We start from the raw sequence: 23302 nt of genomic DNA, 5'->3' as shown, positions 1-23302 counted from the left end.
TGAGGGTGGTTGAGGCCCTGGTAGGTCCTGCTCCAGGCTCTGCACGTCTCAGGCTTTCTAAAAGGGCAAGAAGCAGGAAAACTGACACCCCCCCCCCCCCAGCCATTGCCCTTGTCCTGTCCCTACAGGCCCTTGTCCAAAGCCCCTCTCCAGGTTTCCTGCAGCCCCTTTAGGCACTGGAGCTGCTCTAAGGCCTCCCCTTAAGGAGCCTTCTCCTCCAGGCTGAACCAGCCCAGCTCTCTTGCCCAGGTAGGAAGCTCAGGGAATTTCCTTCTCCTCCTGCAGCAAACCCTGGCTTTCCCTGGCAAAAGGAAGAGCTGCTCCTATGAGGCTCCATTTACCCTGCAGGGACAGGGGAAAGACACCAACACCACCCCCCCCAGCTCCCCACCATGGAAAGAAACTCTCAAAAATACCATTGTTTTTTTCAAGTTAAGTATTTTTATTATCAAAATTATTACATCTCTTGTGAAAGTTCAAATGTTACAGCACGGTGTAAAAACTCCACGAGAGGAAGAAGCCTCAGCCCCCACCCTTCCAAGAGCTTTCCGGGGTCCCTCCCTCCTGCCCCACTGCTGCGCCCAAAGGTGCCGGAGCCTTAGGGATGAGCCCCCCCCCATGGCCCCTGGCAGGGCAGAGCCTGCCTGCCCTGTGCCCTGCCCAGCACCGGGGGGGGGGGGCTGCACCCCCAGGGCTAAGCCGAGTGAAGTTTACACCTATATTATACAGTATAGAGCCACCCGACGGCACGGTGACAAGTCCCATCCCGACACGCTCACAGCCAGACAGGGTGAGAAAGTTACTCTGTTTGTTTTCAATAGTTTAAAAGTCTCCCCCTACACCTGATTTTGGGTTGTGAATGCAGAGAAACCTGTAACAGTCCTAAAAAACCAAACAGAAAACAACCGAAAAAACAAAACCCGGAAAGGAAGAAGACTGCGTCTGAAAGGACAGGGGAGACGGACTCACAGCATTATGTTATCCAAGAGAAAGGAGAAGTTCCACTGCAGCACCAGGGATGACACCTGTCATATATTAGCTAACCTACGATGGTTATAACTGAATATAAAATTAGATAAATAAAAACACGCCTGATATTACAGTAAACAAGTGAGAAAGAAGCTGGCAATCGTATGGAATCGAACAGACAGCGCACTGTGTCCGGGTTGGGAATGACATCCCCCAGCACCGCAGCATCACTTGGCTCGCCAAGCATCCCCCATCCCCGGTCACCCCGCAGCACCGCTCCTGCTCACGGAGCGGCGATCCCAGTGCATCCCGGATGCTCTGCAGCGATAGGCACACGCACTCCAACCCCTTCCCTGTCCTCCCCCCCACCCCCCCCCACCCCTCCCCGTGCTAAGTTCACATTTGCGGAGGCTCTGTTGTCCTGGAAAAGCTCCGGCCGGGAGCGTGCGCTCGTCTGCTCGTGACTGGAATGATCGTAACGGATTTGAAGCCCTCCCCAGCCCGCACCGAGAACCTGACCTATGGAGAGAGCTTTGGGATTTGGAGATCCACTTCCCCCATGGTTTGCCTTGAAAACCGCTTTCGTGTTCAACAAGCCGTCCGTGCTGCATGAGTGACTGTGGCCATGGGCACGGACGAGAGGCAGAGGCTGCACCACAGTCATTGCACTTCAACCACTTGCCTATTTCTTTGCAATGCACCCACGTGCCAGGGAACAGCTTTGCTACAGTCTCTGCCTCAAGAGGAATCCGCCTTCTCCTACAAGGCCAGAGGCCAACTCTGCTCACAAATCTCACCCGTGCGTGTCAGACCTCAGCCTCTGACCCCTGGCACCCCAGCATCGGGTGCAAGCTTCCCCATACTGGCCCAGGAGCCACTTCCAGAGGTGACTGGAAGGAGCTATGGGCAGTTTTGTCCTCCTGGAGTCCAGGCAGCCCTAGGAAAGTCCTGTTTGAGTCTTTACTCCAGAACCTTGGAGCTGCTGAAGTCTGTACTGATGGACACTGCTCCCCCCGCGGTGCTGATAGTGTTGTGCACTGGAAATCACTGCCCCCCGGGAGCTCTGGTAGAGCACAGACTGCCCCGAGCTCGGCAGGCTCATAGTCCTCAAGTCTGACTGTAGTGACCTGGCACTTGGGGGGGCAGCGGAGGAGCCCGATGTGCCTGTGCAGGACTGGGAGCCCGACTCGGAGGACAAAGAAGAGTCCACAGCCGTCTGCTGTGCTGGGCTGGCAGCAGCAGGGCAGCTCTTCTTCAGGAGGCTGCTGCTGATGCTGCCAGAGTGCTGCTGGCTGCTGTAATACCCCGAATTCCCTGCAAACAGGGCAGAGGAGTCTGTGGAGACCGAGTGGGCAGGGCTGGAGTAGGAGGTGGTGGAGGAGGAGGAGGAGAGGGATGCTTCTGAGGAACCGTGAGAGAGGCTGTGTCCTGTCCTCTGTGCTGCTGCTCGGTAGCTGTACCCAGGAGACGGAGTAAGGTGTCCTCTGTAGGGGGAGGAGCTCTGCTGGAGAAGGGTCTGGGACTCTGCCTGGGGACTGTCAGACTGCAGGAGCTGAGTAAGTCAGTGGAGAGAAGAAGAAAAGGCACGTCAGGCTGACTTCCTTCCCATGCCAAGGTTGCTCAGCGGAGCCGGACTGGGAATAACTAGCAGCCAAACCCAGATCCCCCCAAATCCTGTTAAAAGCTTTATTTCAGACTGGGCAGGTAATATAGGAAAGAATTTACCTGGTAGCTGTATCGAGAAGGACTGTAAACTGCTGGTCCTTTGTGGGCTTCTGGAGTGTCTCCTCCTGCTGTGTCTGCAATGTACATGCAAGACATTAAACCTCACCCTCTGAACTCAGATCACAGCCATTCCCTCTCAGCCAACACTGCACACACCCCATCAGCTACAGCTGAAACAAGAGCAGCTTCTTCAGCCACCAGCTTTACAGGAGCTGAAGAACCCCAGCAAAAGGCAGCTGGAAAACGCTACCATGTGTAAACCAGCCACAGTGGGAACTGCTGATTGCCTTCTTCCAGGCATGAAGCTCATCTGCCTCAGAGCAGCCTATCTGTACCTGGTGACACCACAGAGACCCAGCCAGGGCTCCCCCAGATGCTCACAAGGATACAAGAGGCAGAAGGCAGTTTCTAAGGACTCATTCTCCACTCGCAGGAATCTCACAGAACTGTCCCTTCCTAAACGGTTGTCAGAAGCATCCTCACAGGTTTTCCTCAAAGGCAGATCCAGACGCTGCCAAAGACGGGTCTGATGCTGCCAAGACTGCCAGCACCCCTTCTGTTCGTTTGGGGATTATGCTTTAGAAGTCAACCGAGCTGCTCCAGTTACTCCCAGACCTCAGAAATGCCTATTTTTAAAACAGGCCAAGATGAGGAAAATGCTTTGAGGTTTGAAGGGCACCAGCAGCACAGTACACACCAATCCCCCTTAGTTAAGTGAGAGAGCAAGAGGAGCAACGCTGCTTCTTGACGGAGCCTTTCTAGCACTTGTATCTTAGAGGGTGGGCAAGCTTCTTGTCCTGTCAGATAACTGAACCTGAACTGGGGCAGGCAAGAAGCACTCGCTGCAAATGACACAGGCACTTTGCCCATGTGTTGTTCAGTTGTTACTACTGTTGTAACCATGGGGTTCAGCTGAGAATGGCGCTTTCTTTAGGAGGGAGTGAAGCTGGTGGAACTGGAAGATCTCACATCAGTTATGTTGCAGCCTAATGAGACAGAGCTGTTCATCTGCAGCATCTCAGGGACTCTCAGCAGCCGCGTTTGAAATGCCTCGGTATTAATATCAAATCTATATGACAGATGTATCTCAGTCATGAAAACAGGACACGCTGCCTCCCTCTGCTCTGTACTTGTGCCAGACAGGTCTGGCTCTGCACCAGATGCCCTGGCAGGAGCTTGGTGCCAGCAGTGCCCATGGCTTTGCTGCCTTGTCCTCTCTGTGCTACCTCACAGTTACCAGCGTGGCTAAACAGGGATCTGACAGAGCTGTAGGCTGTGTTGAGGCTCAGAACCCTCCCTGCTTGGGACACAGGACCTGCACAGAGACCAGGGTGTAAAGCTTCCAGCACATGTCCTGTGCCACCTTCCACCTTCTGAAACGGCATCCAATGCATCCAGCGGCTGTTTGCTGCGGGTGACATTCCAAGTGCTGCACTGCAGAACAGCAAAGCCTGGGAGTTTGGGGCATGCTTTGTTAAGCAGTCATGCACAGAAGACACTGAGAGTTCAGTCTGCAGGAGATGGCTGTGACCAGCAGAAGCTGAGTGTGAGAATCAGAAGGAATCTAAAGAGCTCTAGAAGGACTTGTTTCTGAAGAGGTCAGGCACACCAGCAGGGCTGCACTATTTACTGCAGTGCTGTCCACAAAACACACCTTGATGAGTTAAAGGCTATTGAAAGACAAAGGGTAAATAAACCATAACCTTCCTGAATTTGTCTTATGTAAACTTAAAAGATGAAGCCAACATTTCCCTCACCTACTTCTTCATACCTGCACAAGGAACGACATAAAGAACTGCTTTTCCTGGCAGTACTGGCCTGGATCTACCCAAAGCCTATATGAAGTGAGAGCTTCAACTAAGAACAACTGCCATTCTCACAAGTATGGCATGCACACTAATTCCATCTCATTCCTACATGCCCCATCAGCAAATCATTCAAATTCAGGGTTTTTAGCTCCCCTCATATTATCATCTGTTACAGCATCAAGCGAACACTTGTGCTCACTTGTGTATTGTGTGTGTAATCAAGTGTGTATTGTCACAACTGCTACAGGTGATACCAGGTATGGCAGGGACTCAGCAACTCACTTGTTTCAGTAAGCAGCAGACCAGCAGCTGGGGGGAGGGAAGGTGGCTCACAAAATCTAAGCAGAATCTAAACCAGCTACTGAAGAAACTGCCTGAGTATGCAAAACAAGAGAATAAAGACGTTTTGCTGCACTAGGATGAAAGAGACAAAAAGACCTTTGTCAGCTGCAGCACTGAGTTTTCACAGCTTGGAGTGGGATGGGTTTTGTGCATCAAGAAATAATGGATCAATGCAGACAAGCATTTAGCTCCAGCCTAGCTCTTGGGTAGGACTGAAAAGGCAGAGCTGTGCAGATTACAGCCTGGATTTTGCCTACCCTTCTAAATAGGCCTTACTGCAAATGGTTCAGATCCCTGCTACAGATCATCAGCAAGCTGCAGTCGTATCAGCCAGGAGTGTACCAACAGTCCTCAGCGATGAGGAAGCAGGGGCAGATGGCAACAGACAAAGTTATTCAGATGCAGTGATCCACTGCTCTGAGTCCCAGGTGCAGTCAGGGCTCCGAGGGCACTGTCTGCTAGGTAAAAACAACTGTGTTCAACACAGACTGCAAAATAAACAACAGAAAAATCACTCCATTTCAGAGCTGAAAAACTGGGCAATGATGAAGTGATCTGTCCATCTCCCACAAAGTTACATCTCACCTTTAGCTCACTGATCAGTAACAGAGGGGTATAGTTGCAGCTCAAGTCACAAACACTGACCCTGCGTGCTGCTTGGCGAGGACAATGCTTTATTCAGAGAAGAAAGGAACATCAACCAGAACTGAATTGAGTTCAGCACATTTCACACAACTGACAAACATCACAACTCAGGGAATCAATAACTTCAACAAGAGCTGAAGTAAGATTTAGAAGCTAAATTAGTTCTTAGCACTGCCTAAAGCACACACCTGCATTTCAGTGCGATAATACATTTATCCGAATGTTCAGCCAGCTAGAGCTATTAAATGCTAGCACTTTTATCCCCAGTAACCAGGGGCAGTTGAGGTAATGCTGCCTAACCCATCTGTCCAAGGACAAAGAAGCTGTCCTTGCCAGAGCAAAGATGCAGGTAAGCCTTGAATCCAAACTCTGGGGAATCCTGGAGGTCCTCCAGGTCCAATAAAAGAGAGGTATAGGCTCAATGTGTATCTGAACAGCAATAAAGTATGCGTGAGGCTCTTAGAAGGCATTGACAATGTTACAGTTGAAAGTACACCCAAGTTCACAGAGAAGTTTGCGAAGTTACCTGAGCCCATCACTTCCCACCAGCCAAGCACTCCAAAGGTTCCTCTCCGTACCTGCATCTCTCTCGACGGCACTGTCACGGGTAGGTGAGGATTCGTTTCTCTGGGATACCTTTGCACCACTTCTCAGCACCTTCTCAAGCATCCCCCGGCCCTCTCGAAGCCTCTCCACCGACGTTGGGACCATCCTGCAACAAAACCCCAGTAACAGCTGAGGACTGCCGTGACAGAGCTAAGAGTGACGTGACCAACAAGCACAGGGGCTAGGGGGTCCTTGGGATAACTGCAAGACACGTTTGGCTTTGCTTAAATCCATTGGTAAATGTTAGCGCAAGTACAAATCCCTACCATAAAAGGGAGGGAATCAGAGACCACCAGCTCTATAGACAGATGAGGAATAAACTTCTGAACTGCTTTTGCAATTTAAATAACCTCCTGTGGGATTTTCCACTGCCAGTCCCTGGCTCCCATGACAGCGCTGCCCTCAGAAAAACAAAGTCTTTACTCTTATCAAAACCATAAAACACCCAGTTCAGTAGATCAGCAGATTACAGGCCATCTTATCCCAGAAAAAATGTGTGAGATTCAACAGCATTTTGGAAATCCTGGCATTATTTTAAGATTAGTTGCAGTTATTTCACACAGACTACTTGTATTCACCCTAAAAAGAAGCAAACCCAATACCTTTACAGTGTCAAGACAGTACAGTCACACCTACTTTGGCCATTTTGTCCTTCATACTACTTTGTCCCATTTATTTGGTAATGTGAAAACTCTCCACTCAAGATTGGTGCCAGATTTTGTCCCATCCTGTATCACCAGTGTCTGCTCTCAGGGTGAAAAAGAGGTGAAGCAGCTTTCTTAAAGCCAATGTGTAGAAGAAGAGCCACAGCCAAACCCCAGACCCCCAGGTCAACATTCAATCTACCATGCACAGGACCATCCAAATCTCTTTACAAGTATGTCTTTTAACCCATAAGATAGTTACCTTGACCAGGGATTCACAATGCCTTTACCCTAAACACTGAAGAACATGTGCCTTAAGAATGCCTATATTTAAGTATGCATTATTAAATGCACTGCATGCAGTTTAACACCATCTTCACAGATTTCTGTATTTATTTACTTTTTAAAGGTATATTGAAAACTGCGCTTTCCATCAGCTTTACTTCTTTAAATAAATAGCCCAGACATTAAAATTCACCCTCACTGAAGCAGAAGGGAGAAGACACCAGAGTTCACACCTCATGGAGGCGAATAGGGTGAGGGGGTGAATTCACATCTTCCTTGCTGCTATTGTTTTGCTGGAGACAGTGTTCTGCAAGGCTGGGTTTACTGGGCAGCAGCACATCTGTTTACATTGTGATGGCTGTATCTTGGCAACTGAAAGAGACAGAAACTTAATTCTTTTTTAAATTGAAAGCTACTGGCAATTATTGTAGAATTCAGCAAAAATTGGGACAATTCAAAAAAAGTAAGGCACATATTTTTAGTTCCCACCCTTTCCTTCTGTCCCTGATACTATCCTATTGTGAATGTCTGGGAATGTACCTGGAATGTAGGCACTTAAAGATGCAACTGGGTCACAACTTTAACTCTGTTACATGCAGTTCCTAATATAGCTTTTTAAGTAGAAGGTGACTGTACGTTTGTTAGCCTTGCCCATTAAAACACAGAAGAATAAGAACTTAAAAGGCACCAAAACTGCTTCATCCCATTTCAAAACATCGCAGCATGGCTCCAACTTTATATCCAGGGTCCTGTAACAATACAATCTTTATTCCCACACAATACTTACTCATGAAACCATGTGAGAAACTGAAGCCAGAGCACCTGCTGATGAGCAACAGATGAAGCTTGGAATATAAAACATGGTACTAGAGCAAGGCTGCCACACCAACACCTCACCCTGAGCTATTATTTTTTTCCCATTCAAGGCTTTTCTTTCACCTTTTTACAGGCAGAAAAAAGTGGCACAGGAGGAGAAGGACACGGGTTATCAATGCTTGCACAGGATAAAACTTGATTATAAAATAATGATTATAAGCTAATCATCAGCCTCAGCTGTGGCAAATCCCAACATCTGGCAGAAGGTCATCTGGTAGACAGAGTACTGACAAATTATTTCTATTAGTCTCTGCTTGAAGAGTGATAAAGAAGTGAAAGAAACAGATCTCACTGCTCCTGCAAATCCACCCAAATGAATGTTTCTCAGGCGCTTTTAACACAGACATCCTCCTCCTCACTGCCTTCAGCATTGCTTTGCATCTCCTTCCCTTGCCACCCCCCACCATTACACGAGCAGTGGCACAGCTGCCTGTGTGGAGATCAGCATTAAGAAAGTTCTGCCTTTTAGCCTGTGGTGTGCAGGAACAGAACTTGAATACAAAGCAGCAGAGCCAGTGTACTACATCAGTCCGCACAACATCTTAACCATCACTGCAGTGACACTATAGAATGAAACACTCTGCATTCCAGTGCTGCAGTACTTCATTCTTTGGACCAGACATTATTACCGGGTTCAAAAGGTTTTGAAGACCAGCCTTTCCCCTTATCAAACCTGCTTATTGTAACATGATAAAGGTGTGTTTCCCACGCCTTTGGCAAGTCACTGACTGCCAACTGCTCTTCAAGCTGTATGTGCAAGGCATTAGGAAAGCTGGAGCTGTTTCACTGTCCCTGCTTCTCACATGTCAAGTTGCAGAGGGCTCTGTTAGCTTTCCTTCTGAGCAGGAGCTGATTTAGTATCACTCAGGTTCAAGAAGACCAGACCTGGATTAAATTCTCATTGCATGGATAAGACCTTCAAACCTGAGACTTTAAAAGGAAAGTGGTGAAAGAGTCAACTCTTTATCTTTGTATCTTTCAAAGACAGTTTTTGATACCTAAACCAAAGGGCAGGCTGAGAAGGCTGCTTGTACCCTTCACAGTTGCTTAGCAATTACAAAAGAGAACAAAGCCAAGAGACCTGACTGAATACATCCACATGCAGACATTGTTATGGACATGCCCCCTACAGAGTTTGGTCCTCCTCTGTGGAGGAACCTCAGGCTTGCTTGGAAGGATAACACTCACCACCTACTGCTGATGTTCTCCTGGGATTTGCTGAGTGACGATGAGGAACTAGCCCCCCTCGAGTCTGGTGGGCTGATGTCCTCTACGTGAGGCAGGGAGGGATGAGAAGGGGAGAAGCCACTGTGTGGGGAGGATGGGGTTCGTACTGCGGAGCTGTTGCCATCTGTGTCAGTCACAGAGCTGTTGCTGCCCTGTCGCGTGGGAGTCCCTGTACATCGCATGGAATCACTTCCCTCCTTGGCTTCTTGTTTCCGCTTGCGGTACTCTAATAGAGATACCTTGAAGAGAAAAATGCAGCCATGAGTCTGGGAATGCAATGGACTGGGAGAGGGGGAGGAACAAGCCCCAGACCCATTTTAAAAATCTTTTTCTCTGGATTTGCAGATAAAACTTTAAAAGGTTTGTTGGGATTATAAAATCTTCATGAATCAGCTCTTTTACTGGTGTGCCTGGAAAGTGGTACAGATCTAGACCACTCACCGACTGCCACGCTCACCCACATTGCACCAGCATACGACCAATACTTCAGACTGCTTCTCTAACAACCTGGGATTTCACATTACTTCAGTACATGCTTGTATATTCAACCATCAAGCCTCTCTATCCTCCTCCTCTCAACACCCTTCTTTGAGCGGGTTCCTGCTATGGTGGTATTGCAAACTGCCAGTATTAACCCTTATAAAACAACCTACTTTTAGTAAATGTAGACTGTAGATTGTGCAAAACACTCTCGGCTTTGTCAAAGACACAAACCCAAAGGTCCCAGATAACACAATCTCCTAACACAGGGACAGCAGAGCCAAAAATATGTATGTATATATAGATGAGCACTTACCTTTCAGTGTGCCTTCCCCGTAAGAGTTATTACGAGGTGCAGAGACATAAAGGACTTACAGAAGGCAGCTCTGCTGTACAATTTATCAACTATGACCAAATGACTGCACAAAAGGCTTTACAATACCAAAATGTTGAAGAGGGTACTTCCAAAAGTAACTCAACATATGAAGGTTTTAAGTATAACTTGGAAAAAAATCAAAACGCTCTAGAAATGGAATAGGAATAAGACATTCCATTCAGCTGGACACTTACACAAGTGATCTGAGTTAGAAACCAATACACATTTGTTTTCTTTAAACAATACTCCTGTAGTTTTACTTTTAAAGAGCTAAAATTTAAGTAACAACCCTCACCTACTTTTCTTGCCATGTTACTGTTTCCATAGTAATGGCCTAATATGTTTTAATAAACAGCCTATGTTTTCTTTTCAAACATTAGATCCAGTAAGAACTCTTTCCATCCTGGTAAATAACACCTCCACCAACTAGTACAGCTGCTCTGTTATTCCTCTGGGTCTCATCTCTGTTGAACAACTCCCAGAAGAGGCACTTTCATTGTGAACTTTTTCTTTCACCTCTCACATCAAAATCCTGCCTAAAGGGCAGCTCACTCTCTTAACAACATTTAGATTGCTTTCATCCAGGCACTGGCTGCTTGGATTACTTGCCCAGACTATATTTTAGTTGTATTCTGCTCTCTTTGTTCTCCCTGTAAGTCTTTCCATGGTGCTTACTGTTCCCACTCAGGTTCCTACAACCTAAGACTTCCTTTTACAGGAATACTTGCCTTCTTCCTTTGTGGAGGATTCTGAGGAGCCGATCTGACACCTTCACAAGCCCTCTCGCCGCACGGTGACATGGATCCATGCACTGTCTCTTTAAGCAGCCCTGACTCGTGTCTGCTGAAATACCCTTCAGCAGGAGAGCTGCAGCATCCTGCTTCCGAATTCACTGGCTTCCTCTCCCCCAAAGGAGGAGATCCCTGCAACAACCCATCCACACGTGGCATAGCGTTCAATGGGGAGAAGGCATACATTAAATTAAACTCTGTCCGAAAAGCCTGATCAGAGCTTCGTAGCAGCATCTGTGCTTCCCCACTTTTCCCTGGGAAGTTCATCTCTGAAGTAGAGTTTATGGAGGGTTGTGGAGCCAGATCAGAGGATCCAAAGTTGAGCAGCAATGGCCGTTCTGGGCAAGTGTTTGCACTGGAATCCACATACCCACCCTTCAAATCCAAGTCAGATCGGACGCAGAGCTGGAAAATCCAAGAAGGATATAGGAGGGGGTGGAAAGTCAGGGAAAGGGTCAAGCAAGGGTAGGGAGAGAAAATTAAGTCAGAAAGTGCTCTGTACAATGCTAGCTTACTGCTTCTCAGCTCCTTTTTGATCCCCCTTTGGCCCTTTCCTGCACTATTTCACTCATTCTAAAAGGAGTGACTGAAACTAAGAATCAGTTTAGCTGTCCAGTGCAAGGTAGCCTTTGTCCTTTAGCAGTTCTACTGCAGCAAGAGAATAAGGGCCAGCACTATGCCCGAGCAGTCAATGAAGAAAAAAAAGCATTTTCACAATGGTCTCATATGTCCCAAAGTTGATGGCAAAGCAGAATACTTCAGGGTTCATCTTGGGGGGAAACCAGAAAGATCTGCTGTCCATTTGTTGTTCTATTAGCCAATTCCTGGCTGTCCCAAGTCAGCCACTACTAACTCCCTAACAATAAAATGACCAGGATATCCAAGCCATTTGTTTTCACTTATTGTGAGCTTTGGAAATCTCTAACAATAGTACATTCATTTAATTTATACTGCATTTCTACATGTTACATCTCTAACAAAACCATAGTGGCATCATCTTTGTGCTATCACAGTTTCCGGAGCACTAGGCACTGACACAACAGTATCTCCATTTATCTGCTTGTAGTGCCAAAAACCCTCCAGGGCAACTGCATAATCATCTCCTTCACCATGTTAATATGTCAGGATCTCAGACAATGAGCATAACTGACACGATTTCATCCTCTTTGCAGGACTACAGTGCTTAGGGAAAAACACAGCAGCAAAAGGCACCAGCTCTGCCCTACTGCTGCTGCTGAGAACGTTTCCTCTGCTCCATTGGAGATGAGCACATACTTTCTGCAATGAAACAGGCTCTGAGTACTTCACCTCATGTTTTGCAACAGGCCAACAGGTAAACAAAATCCTACTTTCTGGCATCACCTCAACGTTTTAAAGTCTGCAAGTGAACAGGTGATAAATGCAGGCTGAAGGGAGCAGGTCAGGTGCACCACTGTGTCCTCCTAACTCAAAACTAGTCCCAAATGCTTTCCCTTTTCTCCCCCCATAGGCATTTTGCTGCCACTGAGTAAATATCACACAGCACTTATCTGCTGGGCTGGAGCTGAAGTTGATGATGGTAATTCCAGGGTCGTTAGACCTCTTGCCTTCACCTTAGTAGCTGAGACATACCAAGACCCCACACTGGCTGTTTCCCATCAGTGCCAAGTGAATAATAAATTTCAGTCCTCAGTTTGTTTGCTCTTTTGAGATAACCCTGAAAACTTTCCTCAGCCTTATTGTGATTAATGCTCTGCCTTTATTCCCACTCACCTCCACACTCCTCACCCCTTCCCTCCCACCACAGCCTCAATACACACACAAGCACACACACACTGGCCTCAAATGTAATCAAGACAGTGTGATAACTACCTCGGGTGACATGGACTCAGGCCTGTGCGCAGGGGAATTCTCAGGGGAGGAGACGTTCTAGAGAGGAGAAAAGCATCTCGTTATTCATCTACTTAAGTCAAGAAGCAAAATAAATTAATGAAAAAACAAGCAAAGAGGTAAGCAATGGCTATTCTAAACAGAGGATCCAGGAAACAGCCTGGGATGACAACTCCATCCATAAAGTAGTTTCTAAAGCTTCCTGGAAGCACAGAGACAGGACTGGGCTACTGTGCTTCATGCTATAACTTAGTACCCAAAGCAGAACACAAATGTTAAGAAAAGCATCTTATTCTTTGTATTCCTCATGACATCAGATAAGTGTTTGCACCATGAAATATAGAGAAAGCCATTTACAGCATTCAGTCTGAGAACAAGGCAGAAAGGAAAGGCTGGGTTTCCCCAAAAGGTGAAATAAGATCTCCAAAACACTATAGTGAACTTCCACAGACATTCTACTAGCCACATTGGCACAGAGATCTGGAGTGGGGAAGATGACTAAAGAACACTGAAAGCCTGCAAAATTTGGGAGCTACTGGGCAGAAGTGGAGAAGAGAATGATACCAATGTTATAAAGGTAGCTACAAAGTGAAGGGAGGCTGGGCTGCAGCAAGGTTTGACCAGAGCAGGAATTCTGGCCAGAAATGGAGTAGAGGAGAAAGGCAGCAGTGCTCGAGTGATGCTGTGATGCAGCTCAGCAACATAACCGCATTGTCAGAAAGAAAGGTGTCTATAGTGCTACCTCTGCTGCAAATACCCCAGTCTCATACTTTTTAGCACTCTCAGTCCCTGGTCAGATTTACCTCGAACTGTAGTGGAGTATTGCAGCGACTAGCAGCCAGAGAAGGAATTGGTGAGAACATGATGCCATAACCATTGCGACTCTCCTCCTCTCCCGGCAGTGATGAGCTCGGTGTAGCCAGCTGTGGGCTCGCTGAGCCAGGAACTGGAGGGATGGGAGGTGGAGGGGTGACGGGAGACAGCGGCCTCAGCAACTTCTTCACATTCTGCTCCATCAAGTAGCGAGACTTCCATTTCTTCAGGGGACTCAGCAAGTCTGAAAAACAGACTGAGCTGAGGACAGGGCTCAACCATTAACCTTAACCATGTGCAAACCACACGCTGTCTCCTGCCCCCTATTCCCAACCCAAATGGAGCCCATGAGTCTCCAATGTGACTATGAAAGGTTCCTCAAAATGAAGTACCTCTGAAGTACTTCCATACCAATCCTGAGACATGTCTAGATACTGGTAACAGAACAATACATAATCAGCAACATACAGCGAACAAGGAAAGGAAGTATCTCAAGCAGAAGGAAGCACAAGAGGGAGATAGGAGAAAGGAAGACAAGAAGGGATAGAAAGAGGAAAGGGGTCAGAAGACATGTCACTGCTACAACCACAGGCAGCTCAGTTATTACCTGAACCTAACAATTGCCTATAGGCTACGTCAATACAGCCCAAACACTTTTCACTCCCACAAAGGATTAATGCCTTTCCCTTAGGCCTACCCATAGTCAAAATAATATTTTTTTAATGCTCAGTTTGAAGAAAAAAAATTAAAGTATTCAGTAAATCCTGCAGTTCAGGTGTTTCTTCTTCAGGTCTTGCTCAGGAATGTGCATCTATTGGCTCTGGCATTCTGTCCAGTTCCTATTCATCTAACTTTTCAGTAATCAATTCTGCATTTTCTGCATGATGTCTAGCTTCCTTTCTCTGTTGTCCTTGGAAAACTGACCCCTGACTGGGCAGATCTTCACCCTCTTTCTCTGTAGAAAGATTCAGACACAATATTTAACCATTCTGCTGCTTTATTCACAGATTTTAGCTCCTCCATCTTTGAGACTTAATAATTTGCTCATTACCTACATGCCTGTGAGACTTTGCTATATCTTCCTATAGTCAGTAGACGTTTATTCGTCCATCTAACAGCACCCTGCTGAAAAGAGATGATAGTTGTACTCTTCTTTGGTTTTTACCTCTACTGGACTAAGCATCACACAGCACTGAGGTTGAGAAAATAAAGTGATTATCTTTCCATAGAATACTGAGGAGCTTCACACGCGGTCAAGCTAGAATGGGTCTGCAGAAAACTGAGTAAAGGGCAAAGTATCATTCTCACCTGCCATAGAGCTGTGCCATCGAGCAGGGGTACACATTAAGATCACATCCTGCACAGCTGCTTTTGTTATTCAGCAGCTTCCCCAGTTTCACTCAAGGGCCCACACTAGTGGTGCTGAGCACTTACCTGTGTCATCTTTGCAGATGCTCGAAGAACTGCTGCTCTCGTTACTTTGGTATAGACATTGGGTTCTGTTCTCTTGTGGAGCTGGTGAGGTCTGAGTCATCCCCTCTTCCAGAGCTTGTTTGATCCAGCGCTGAAACAGAACGAGACTGCATAAACATGCAAACCCCCTGGTACTTTCTATGTTGTTTTGCAGGATGTACTCAAACTCCTACACCTCAGTGCAGCAGGGCAGACTGCTCAGAACACTGCTGTTACCTCCTTCAGGTGTGCTCAGACAGGAATCTGTTAGAACACAGCAGTTAGCACTGAGCCTACCACCTACTGTGATGGGGCTGGCTACGCGCTCCCGGTTGTGTTCTGGGCATCAGCAGTCTTCAGCAATAACACAATGATAAATAGAGAGTAAATTATAAATAGATAAAATGCAAAACTCTGGCAGCTAAAAACTATCACAAGGAATCTTAATTAGAAGAAAAAGGAGAGAAATATGATGAACTATCTTAAAACCCTGATTTTTGCAAGAAAAGCTGTTTCCTGCCCAGGAGCACACATACATTGTGCCCCTGCTCCACTAAGGCATATCAGAGCTTAACATAGACTCTGCTGTAACAATTCCAGCAGAGAAATGGCTGAGTTTAATCACATAACAATTCTTTCAGGGCTGTGCTTGCTGCCAGAGACAAAAAGCAAAGAAAAAACTGTGATAAAATGCAAGCAGCAGTTTCCAAGGGGCGTAAACCAAGAAGAGAATAATAAAGGCAAATCTTTTCCTCAGCTGCTAATAAAAGAGATGAAAATCACAGTGGTCTTCTGAATATAGGTTTCACATCTCATGCAAGTGAATATGAATTGAAGTCTCGGCAAATCTGCCCTGTACCTTGATATAAACCAACTCCTGATGGCAGGCAGGAAACCTTTGCTTGCTTTACTATAAAAAATAACCACCACAATGTAAGGGAGAACACCCAGGTGATTCAGTAAAATGACAGCAAATTGCTGAAGAAAAGCAAACAGTGATTTGCACTCGTGTTGTTGGACTCACTTTACCAGCCTCTTCTCCCAGATAGGTTTATAATCATAAATCACCTTTCAGATATCAACAGTTCATCTGCACACCAGCAATACACTCCCCCTTTTTGATACATGTACATGACTTATGATTCCTCAAAGCTATCATGGAAGTGCATCAGAAACTCAGTGGCCACAATCCTCCAAATGAAAAACTTGAAGGCGTGGATGAAAAGCAGGTGACAGGGCCTATTTTGATGGTTTCCACTACTGTACAGCAGATGCTTCTTCTCTGATCAGATATAACTCAATGGGTTCCACTGTGGCCACCAGGGAAAGCGAGAAGTGCCAGCCAGTCCGGAGCACTGCTACCTCAAGTGGGGATCTGATCTGACAGCCAAGTCACTGTACACTGCGTGATTAACATGAGCAGGTTATACAGTTCAGTTTCCTTGTGAGGTTCAGACACTGGCAGGCTCTGGATGCAAACTGAGATCATCAGCTGAGTTTTGGCACAGCTCTCAATAGTTTAAGGAAGAGGCCTGCTGACAATCCAAGAAAATATGTGATCTATTCAATAGCCTTTATAAATCAACCTTCTTGACCGAGCAGACAAAATCAGGTCTTGAGAGAGCAAAGTCATCAAGTCCTGAGCCATTTCTAGACCTCAGCTGGCTGAAAGGGAGGTCTTCCCTGTGAGAGTTTTCTAAACATTCCTGAATGAGAGCAGAGACTTTTTTTACGTTTCCAGACTGTCAGTGATGAAACCACTGAATGCTACCAAGTATTCTCCATGAAAAAACCTCGGGAACTCCTACAAAAGTGGATGAAACCACTTACTCAAACAGTTATGGATCATTTCCCTTCAAAAGGTAGAAATCTAACAAATTACTTTCTGCGACGTCTGTTCTGGAAAAAATTAAGGGCTAGAAAACTATTCTAACAAATGCAGTAACTATTCTAACAAATGCAGTAAATCATAAACTGAACATGAATCTACATCACCCTGTCAAAGAAAGCTCAGTCATTACCCTGGGATGGACAAAATGGGTGTAGGCTACGAGACACAGAGCAACTCTGCTCTGAAAATGTCCCAGCTGCAACACAACATTCTGTTTTGGGCATTTGGCTTCAGGAAAGACGTAGATTAAATGGAAGCCATCCAGAGTGAGACTAGGCCGTTCCCTCTCCAACAGTGAGAACTATTGTATGATTAGAAAATAGCCAACTAAAGCGACAGATTGGAAGATTTGTTCTGTGACAACAGTTTCCACTGACTTGTGAGCTTGCTGCTGGCTGGTTGTACAGCAAACACAGCAGACAGACAACTCAGAATAGCTCTGACAGGTTCGCTCTCAATGCTTCTCTCTGCCCTGAGGCTCAGAGACACTGTTTTGGTTCAAAAAAAGCAGCTCAAACCTTGAAGTTCTCAGCTTAAAGATGCATGGAGAGATTGTGCAGACACATAGAAACAAACATGGCTTTGTTCATATGAGTATATATGAATGATCAAGAGCTTGACCTGTGAAGAAAATACCCAAGAGAGACCTTGGCTTCTTTCTGTAGGTGCCTGTTAGGGCATAACAACAAATCGGCTGAAGGTGGAAACAATAAAGTCCAAAGCTTCTCCCTGGAAAAACTCCCTCAAAGGCAGACAAAGAAACCAGGCCATGGTACCTGGCTGTGAAAGCTACCAAGAGTGGAAGATCAGAAAGGATTTCCATAACATTGTTCTGAAGCAGTCACACAGGAACTGGAAGAGCCAGTGAGCAAAGATGACAGGCAACAGGCAAGATGGATTCTGATAGAAACCTGACTGAGCAAACTAACCAGGACTACTGTTTCTCTGTGATGGGTAACTGCTAGCATGGCCACATACTATCTCTGGAGGAATGAAGTCCTCAGCTGGGCTTGGGTCAGGCTTCCTGCACAGCCACAAGTATCTGTTGTAGATAGTCTATGATCCCAAATAAAGAGCTGTGGGCTTGCTCTTACAAACAGGTAATCCCTAAGCTTTACTAAACAACAAAAGGTTTCCAAAGACAATGGATCTTGACTAAGGCAATGTATTCCTGAGGTCTTTTGCAACACTGTCTTATCCCAACAATGCCAACCATGCTCTGACTGTGAAAGTGGTAACATAAAACATTCTAAAGGCAATGACTAAAACTCCTTGAATCACATATGCTGGATAGTAAACAGCCACTGCAGATTTGAAAGTACATGTTTCTAAGAGGAGAGTCACGGAACAGTTGTTCTGCCTGGTAAAAGGCCAGGACGAAGACTGAACCCTGGCTAGGAGGGCGTCAGCAACCATAGCCTGGAGACTACATCGACACACCAGGTAAGGCCAGCTCAGCAGGAATACGTGGAAATAGGCCCAAAGAAGACACAATGACTTTACAGGGATGCTAGTAAGAGCTTGCTGACTACAGAGCTCCTGAAGGGGAGACCTGAGCCAACATACCTTTTTACAGGAGCTGTAAATTCCATCCAACAGAAAGGGCCTTCGCCGTCTCTCGGGGTTGAAAGGTGAACCAAAACGAATGTAGTGTTTAGGTGTGGTACAAATCAGCGGGGAGTGGACGAGACCTGGCAACATATTCAGGGTAGTTGCCAAAACTGTTGGGTCTGTAGTAATGCGCAGAGGACATTCGATAGGGCACTCCTGCTTCTCTGCCTTGTCATTCAGCCATTCCGTAACGAGATACTGAAGGAGAAAACACACATGTCAATGCAACTAGAACAGGTGAAGAAAGGCAATATGGCACAAAGGCATATGGGGAAGCAGTGCTCTGGTCAGCCTGTGTGCTGAAACCTCCCTCCATCCTCAACAGGAAGGAACATAGCCAGGACGTCCTGAGTCAAACCCTATTCTCATCTACTGCAGGCACAACAGGCAATCCAGTTCCACACAAGTATCTTCTTGATTTTATGCTCTATTCATCTTATTAGAAGGTTCTCCCAAAACTTGATCCCCTTGTTCAAAACTAGAATCCAACTGCAAGCCTAACTGTATTACTGGCTAATGGCCACTACTGGCCAGTACGTGGCAGTTGGCACTAGCTTCTTTGCTGTACCCAGAAGTGAGACCTCTTCCATTGCACCTGCTGGTGTCTAAGGTCTGTGCAGATTTGCCATAAAGATCAACTAATTTCTTTGTCTGATCTTTGTGTGTACAGGGATAAGCAGAGACTCTGAATCATGATGAGGGCTCTTATCCACTACAGAACAAATATCACTGTAAAAAATAAAGTCACGTAATTTCAACTATTCTGAAGAACTGTTTCCCTTGAGCCAACTTTTCCCCAAAGGCCACATAAAACCTTTTTTTTCCCCTCCAGTTTCAGCACTCAATCATATCTACCTTTTTAGTTTTGGGGTACTTTACTGCAGCTCGATTAGACTGAGATCCTGCAGCCAGGGTAGCAGCTGGGTCAGATCCTGTTAACTGTCTGCCTTCTCCTGGACCTTCTACATTGCTGACATCTGCTGTGGTTACCAAGCTGGCAGTGCTTCCTTCCTCTGGAGCAGCCTGTGCGAGTTCAGCTTGCTGGGAACTGGCTTGTTTCTGCCTCCTCAGTCTTTGTGCTGAACTGGTCCGGTATCGAGAGAAGCGGCTTTTTGGTCGAGGCCTGGAGGGTTTTGGTGGAGCTGGCTTAGCAACTGCTTTTTCAGGGACAGCATCCTACAACATAAAGTGTCATTAGTCCAGGCACCTCTGTGAGTAATCTTTTTCTCTGCATACAGCATCAAGGATGGAGATCTACTGAACGACACTACCTGACTCTCAAGATCTGGTTAGTACTGGCTCCTAAGATGGCTTTGAGGACCCTTCTAAAACACTGGAACATTATCCTTGTCTGCTGTGTTCTTAAGGGGGTCAACAAGGACACTGGTCTTAAGGAAGAAAGCAGCAGTATGAAACTTGCCACTTGTCTCAAGGCAACTGGTCTTATTCCTGATCTGAGTTGACATGAATCATTCCAGGTAAGTGTCTGGGCCCTGCCCTATAATGAGAACACATGCATCCAAAGTAGAACAGGCTGAAAAAACAAAGAAAAGGCAAAGAATTCCTCAATCACTGCAGTTACTCATTCAACTTAAGCTCACACCAGTACAGAAGGGGCCCACTTGTTAAAGGAGCTGGGCTTGTTCAGCCCTGTGAAAATTCAGGGGAACCTAAGAGCAGTCTTCCTACATCCAGACTGAAGCTATCAAGAACATGCAGTGATGCATCAATGTACATACACTGAAATGAGAGGTTCAGACTGGATACAAGGCAAAATTGTTTCACCATGAGAACAGTCATGAACTGGAAGAGGTTTCCCAGAGGGACTGTGAGGTCCCTCCTTAGAGGTATTCAAGCCAAGGCTGGTTAAACCCTGGCCAACCCAGGCTGACCTCAGAGCTGATCCTGCCTGACATAGAATGGATTAGAGACCCCATGAAGCTCCTCCCATCCTGAATGATCTTATGATCAGATCTGCTGCATCTGAGCTTGCTACAAGCTATTAAACCATCCTATCTTCATCTTACCATTACTTGTGAAGACCGTCGTGTGTTCACCCCGGTACTGCTGTTACTGTTAGAAACATTTGGAGGAGCAGGAGCAGGAGCAGGAGCAGCAGCAGCAGCAGGAGCAGCAGCAGCACCAGCACTCTGTGCTGAACTTCCATCCTCAGTTTCAGGAGTCTCTGTTTTTACTTCCTCCAGCTCAGGAGCTTCAGAACTGATGGTGACTTCAGCATCAGTGCTGTTACGGTCTGAGGGTTGCTCTCGTCTCCTCTTTCTCTTTTCCAAGTTTTCAAACATGTGCATGATGGCTTCTACCTTCCTGTCTTCCCGGGACTAGAACACAAGAGGTAAATTTATGTCAGCACTGCAAATCATGCACATAAAGAGGAGGAGGCAAGAACAGATACGGGATGCGGCGCAGGAAGGAGAGCAACTGCCAAAAAGCAATGACAAGAGCCAGAAAGGGGACAGAAAGAAGCAGTTCTTCCCAGATATTTGCATTTTCCAAAGTGGCAAATTTCCCAGAACAACAAAATAATCATGTGTTCATAGAGTAACTAGAAGAACTAGACCTTGTTCTTCAATAGGACCACTTAGATACTACTGAGTTACATTTATAAAACAGCCGCAAGGAAATTCATGATTTTGAAGAACTAAAAACCATAAGAAAGAATAAATAGAGTGAAGAGACAACTTGGAAACAAACAGAGCTACTCGCTAATGACTAAACATTAGAAGCAAACAGAAGCCAGAGGCAATAGAAGTAAGTGAAGCAGTAATTTGCAGCAAGTATAACACCACACAAACTGACTGAAACGATCCAGATTCATTCATTCCCTGATGCCAGGAGATCACCCAGCTCACAAATAAAAGCTCTTGTCTAAGCAGCTTATATAGTGGGTAAGAAAAAGAGAACATGAGAGAATAGAGGCCAAACCGAAGGTGTTTACTAGGTAAACAGAAACAACAGGAATTCCTATCACCAAGCTGTGTCAGAAGTAACTGGAATTATGCATGTAAAAGGCCCAGTACAACAAAGACTGGCAGAAAACACAGGCTAAATCAAGTGGATATTTAGATGTGGGTCAAGTGCCTTCTGAAACTTGTCATGGAGGAGAAAGTACTTTGAAGCACACAGGAGTATTTAATCACAGCAGCCTGGCCTTTACAGTTTTCTCGTCAAAACTATTCCATATGCACCAAAAAGTCCCCAGACCAGACACTGGGAAAACTACAGCTATGTGTATTTACCTGGTGCCAAGTATAGAAAACCGAATCTCCTTAAAGGAGATTAACTGGTGCCACGCACAGGAACAGGGCTTACAGGCTCACGGGAAACGAACACTTTCTGAACTGTACTATCCCAGGAAGAGATCAGCTTCTCTGCTGAATGAAATCTACCCCCAAGCTAAAGGGCAGCTTGATGGATGGCTGCTCCTATTCAGATTTCAGTAGGAACTGACTGCTTTATCTCCCCACGAGATAAGCCAAGGATCTCTCACTGGGATGGCCCTCGGCTCTGCACTTTGTTGCACTAGCTCCACATTTAAGGCATTCTCAGGAAATTTACACATGGAAGATCCCTATCTCCCATTAGAGAAAGACAGGAGATTACGGGATTTGGTGAACAAATGAAAAACAGGGAACTCCTTGTTCCCAACGCATTTGTTGGTTGGTAGAAGGATGGGAGCACATTTTCCTTCTTCCTCGGTTTGTTTGTTTTTTTTTGTGGTTTTGGAGGGGGGTGTAATTCTTTTTTAATGGATAGAGCCAGAATAGCTCCATTCACATGCATGAAGCATTCTGTTCCAGGGAGCAATCCCAGGTGCCATGAGAAGCACAAGAGAAAACAAACAGCTTTAGTCAGAATAGAAGAAAGGCTGAGAAGGGACTGTGTTATCAAAGATCCAAGAGCACTATGGAATATCTTGACTAAGACAATAATGATTTGGAAGCACAAAGGAATTTCCAAATAAAGAACATAGGTTGTTGACTTGTGCCAACAATGCTGTTTGTGGTCTACCCTTCATATTAACTTCTGCCACTTGATCCTACCCTTTTCCCACTTGGCAACGCATTTATGAAGCCATACAGGGAACAGATATACATTAACAAACCTAACCCTCTAAAACACGTCAAGTTTTAACATAAATCAGGTCCTGGTTCATCATACCATCTAGTGGAAGGTGCCCTGCCCATGCCAGAGGGATGGACTAGGTGCCCTTTCAAAGTTTCTTCTGACCCATACTATTCTATGATTCTATACGGCTCCATAAACTCCTGTAATAGCAATAAGGAAGGGCAGCAGGAATGTAAAAAGGGGGCATTTATCTTTTTGGAATCTAGTGCTGATTGTCTTGTTAATGTTATATTTTAGAGCATAGAACAGCTCTGAAAGTAACAGGCCTTTCAATTAGGAAATATATATACACACATACCCCCCTCTTCTAATCTGCAGTGTTCTAACATAAATCCTATGTAATCAGTCCGTATGGTTGGTTTTTTTGGGGTGGTTTTGGGTTTTGTTTGTTTTTAATCAAATTACTGAAGACCACTGACAGTTGGAATTTGTGTTGAAACAAGTGAAATCACCACTTAGACCTGTTGGTCACTGCATGAAGCATGTCCTAAGGGGGATGATACCCAGACTAAGAAAGGTACTTGCCCGTCGGCTGTGGGCCAAAGCTCCCTGTTCATCTCCAGGCTCCTCTTTCTCCCCTTCTTGCTTCTCCTCCTTCTCTGCTACCTGAAAGAGAAGCCCAGATTTAGTATGTCAAAGATCTGGTACTGTCATAGTTAATCAGGATTCCTATGATAATCTAAGGTGCTAAAGGCTTAAAAAAGGCCTCCTGCAATTGCTGTTCTGAAGATCCCAGTGCTGCAGTG

General features: G+C 45.9%; 1 protein-coding gene across 1 annotated transcript in view; it reads right to left on the bottom strand.

Annotated features, from left to right (window-relative positions):
* Positions 1-1643: 1643 nt before the first annotated feature.
* The window catches only part of SETD5 (SET domain containing 5), a 62461-nt gene continuing 40802 nt past the window's right edge, over positions 1644-23302 (bottom strand). The window contains exons 13-24 of the mRNA XM_057405518.1: positions 23082-23162; positions 20438-20749; positions 19266-19586; positions 18366-18608; positions 14891-15020; positions 13447-13700; positions 12626-12682; positions 10712-11179; positions 9089-9366; positions 6068-6201; positions 2695-2768; positions 1644-2521 (exon numbers count right to left, since the gene is read on the bottom strand). Of these exons, the coding sequence (XP_057261501.1) occupies positions 1907-2521; positions 2695-2768; positions 6068-6201; positions 9089-9366; positions 10712-11179; positions 12626-12682; positions 13447-13700; positions 14891-15020; positions 18366-18608; positions 19266-19586; positions 20438-20749; positions 23082-23162 (2967 nt within the window). The 3' untranslated portion in view covers positions 1644-1906. The remainder of the gene's footprint in view (positions 2522-2694; positions 2769-6067; positions 6202-9088; positions 9367-10711; positions 11180-12625; positions 12683-13446; positions 13701-14890; positions 15021-18365; positions 18609-19265; positions 19587-20437; positions 20750-23081; positions 23163-23302) is intronic.

Source organism: Pezoporus wallicus, unplaced genomic scaffold (assembly GCF_028554395.1).
Source record: "Pezoporus wallicus isolate ANWC-B61680 ecotype Strahan unplaced genomic scaffold, APGP_CSIRO_Pwel_v1 contig_9450, whole genome shotgun sequence".
Classification (NCBI taxonomy): domain Eukaryota; kingdom Metazoa; phylum Chordata; class Aves; order Psittaciformes; family Psittacidae; genus Pezoporus; species Pezoporus wallicus.
The sequence above is the reverse complement of the archived record's forward strand: the minus strand, read 5'-3'. Positions and strand labels throughout refer to the sequence as shown.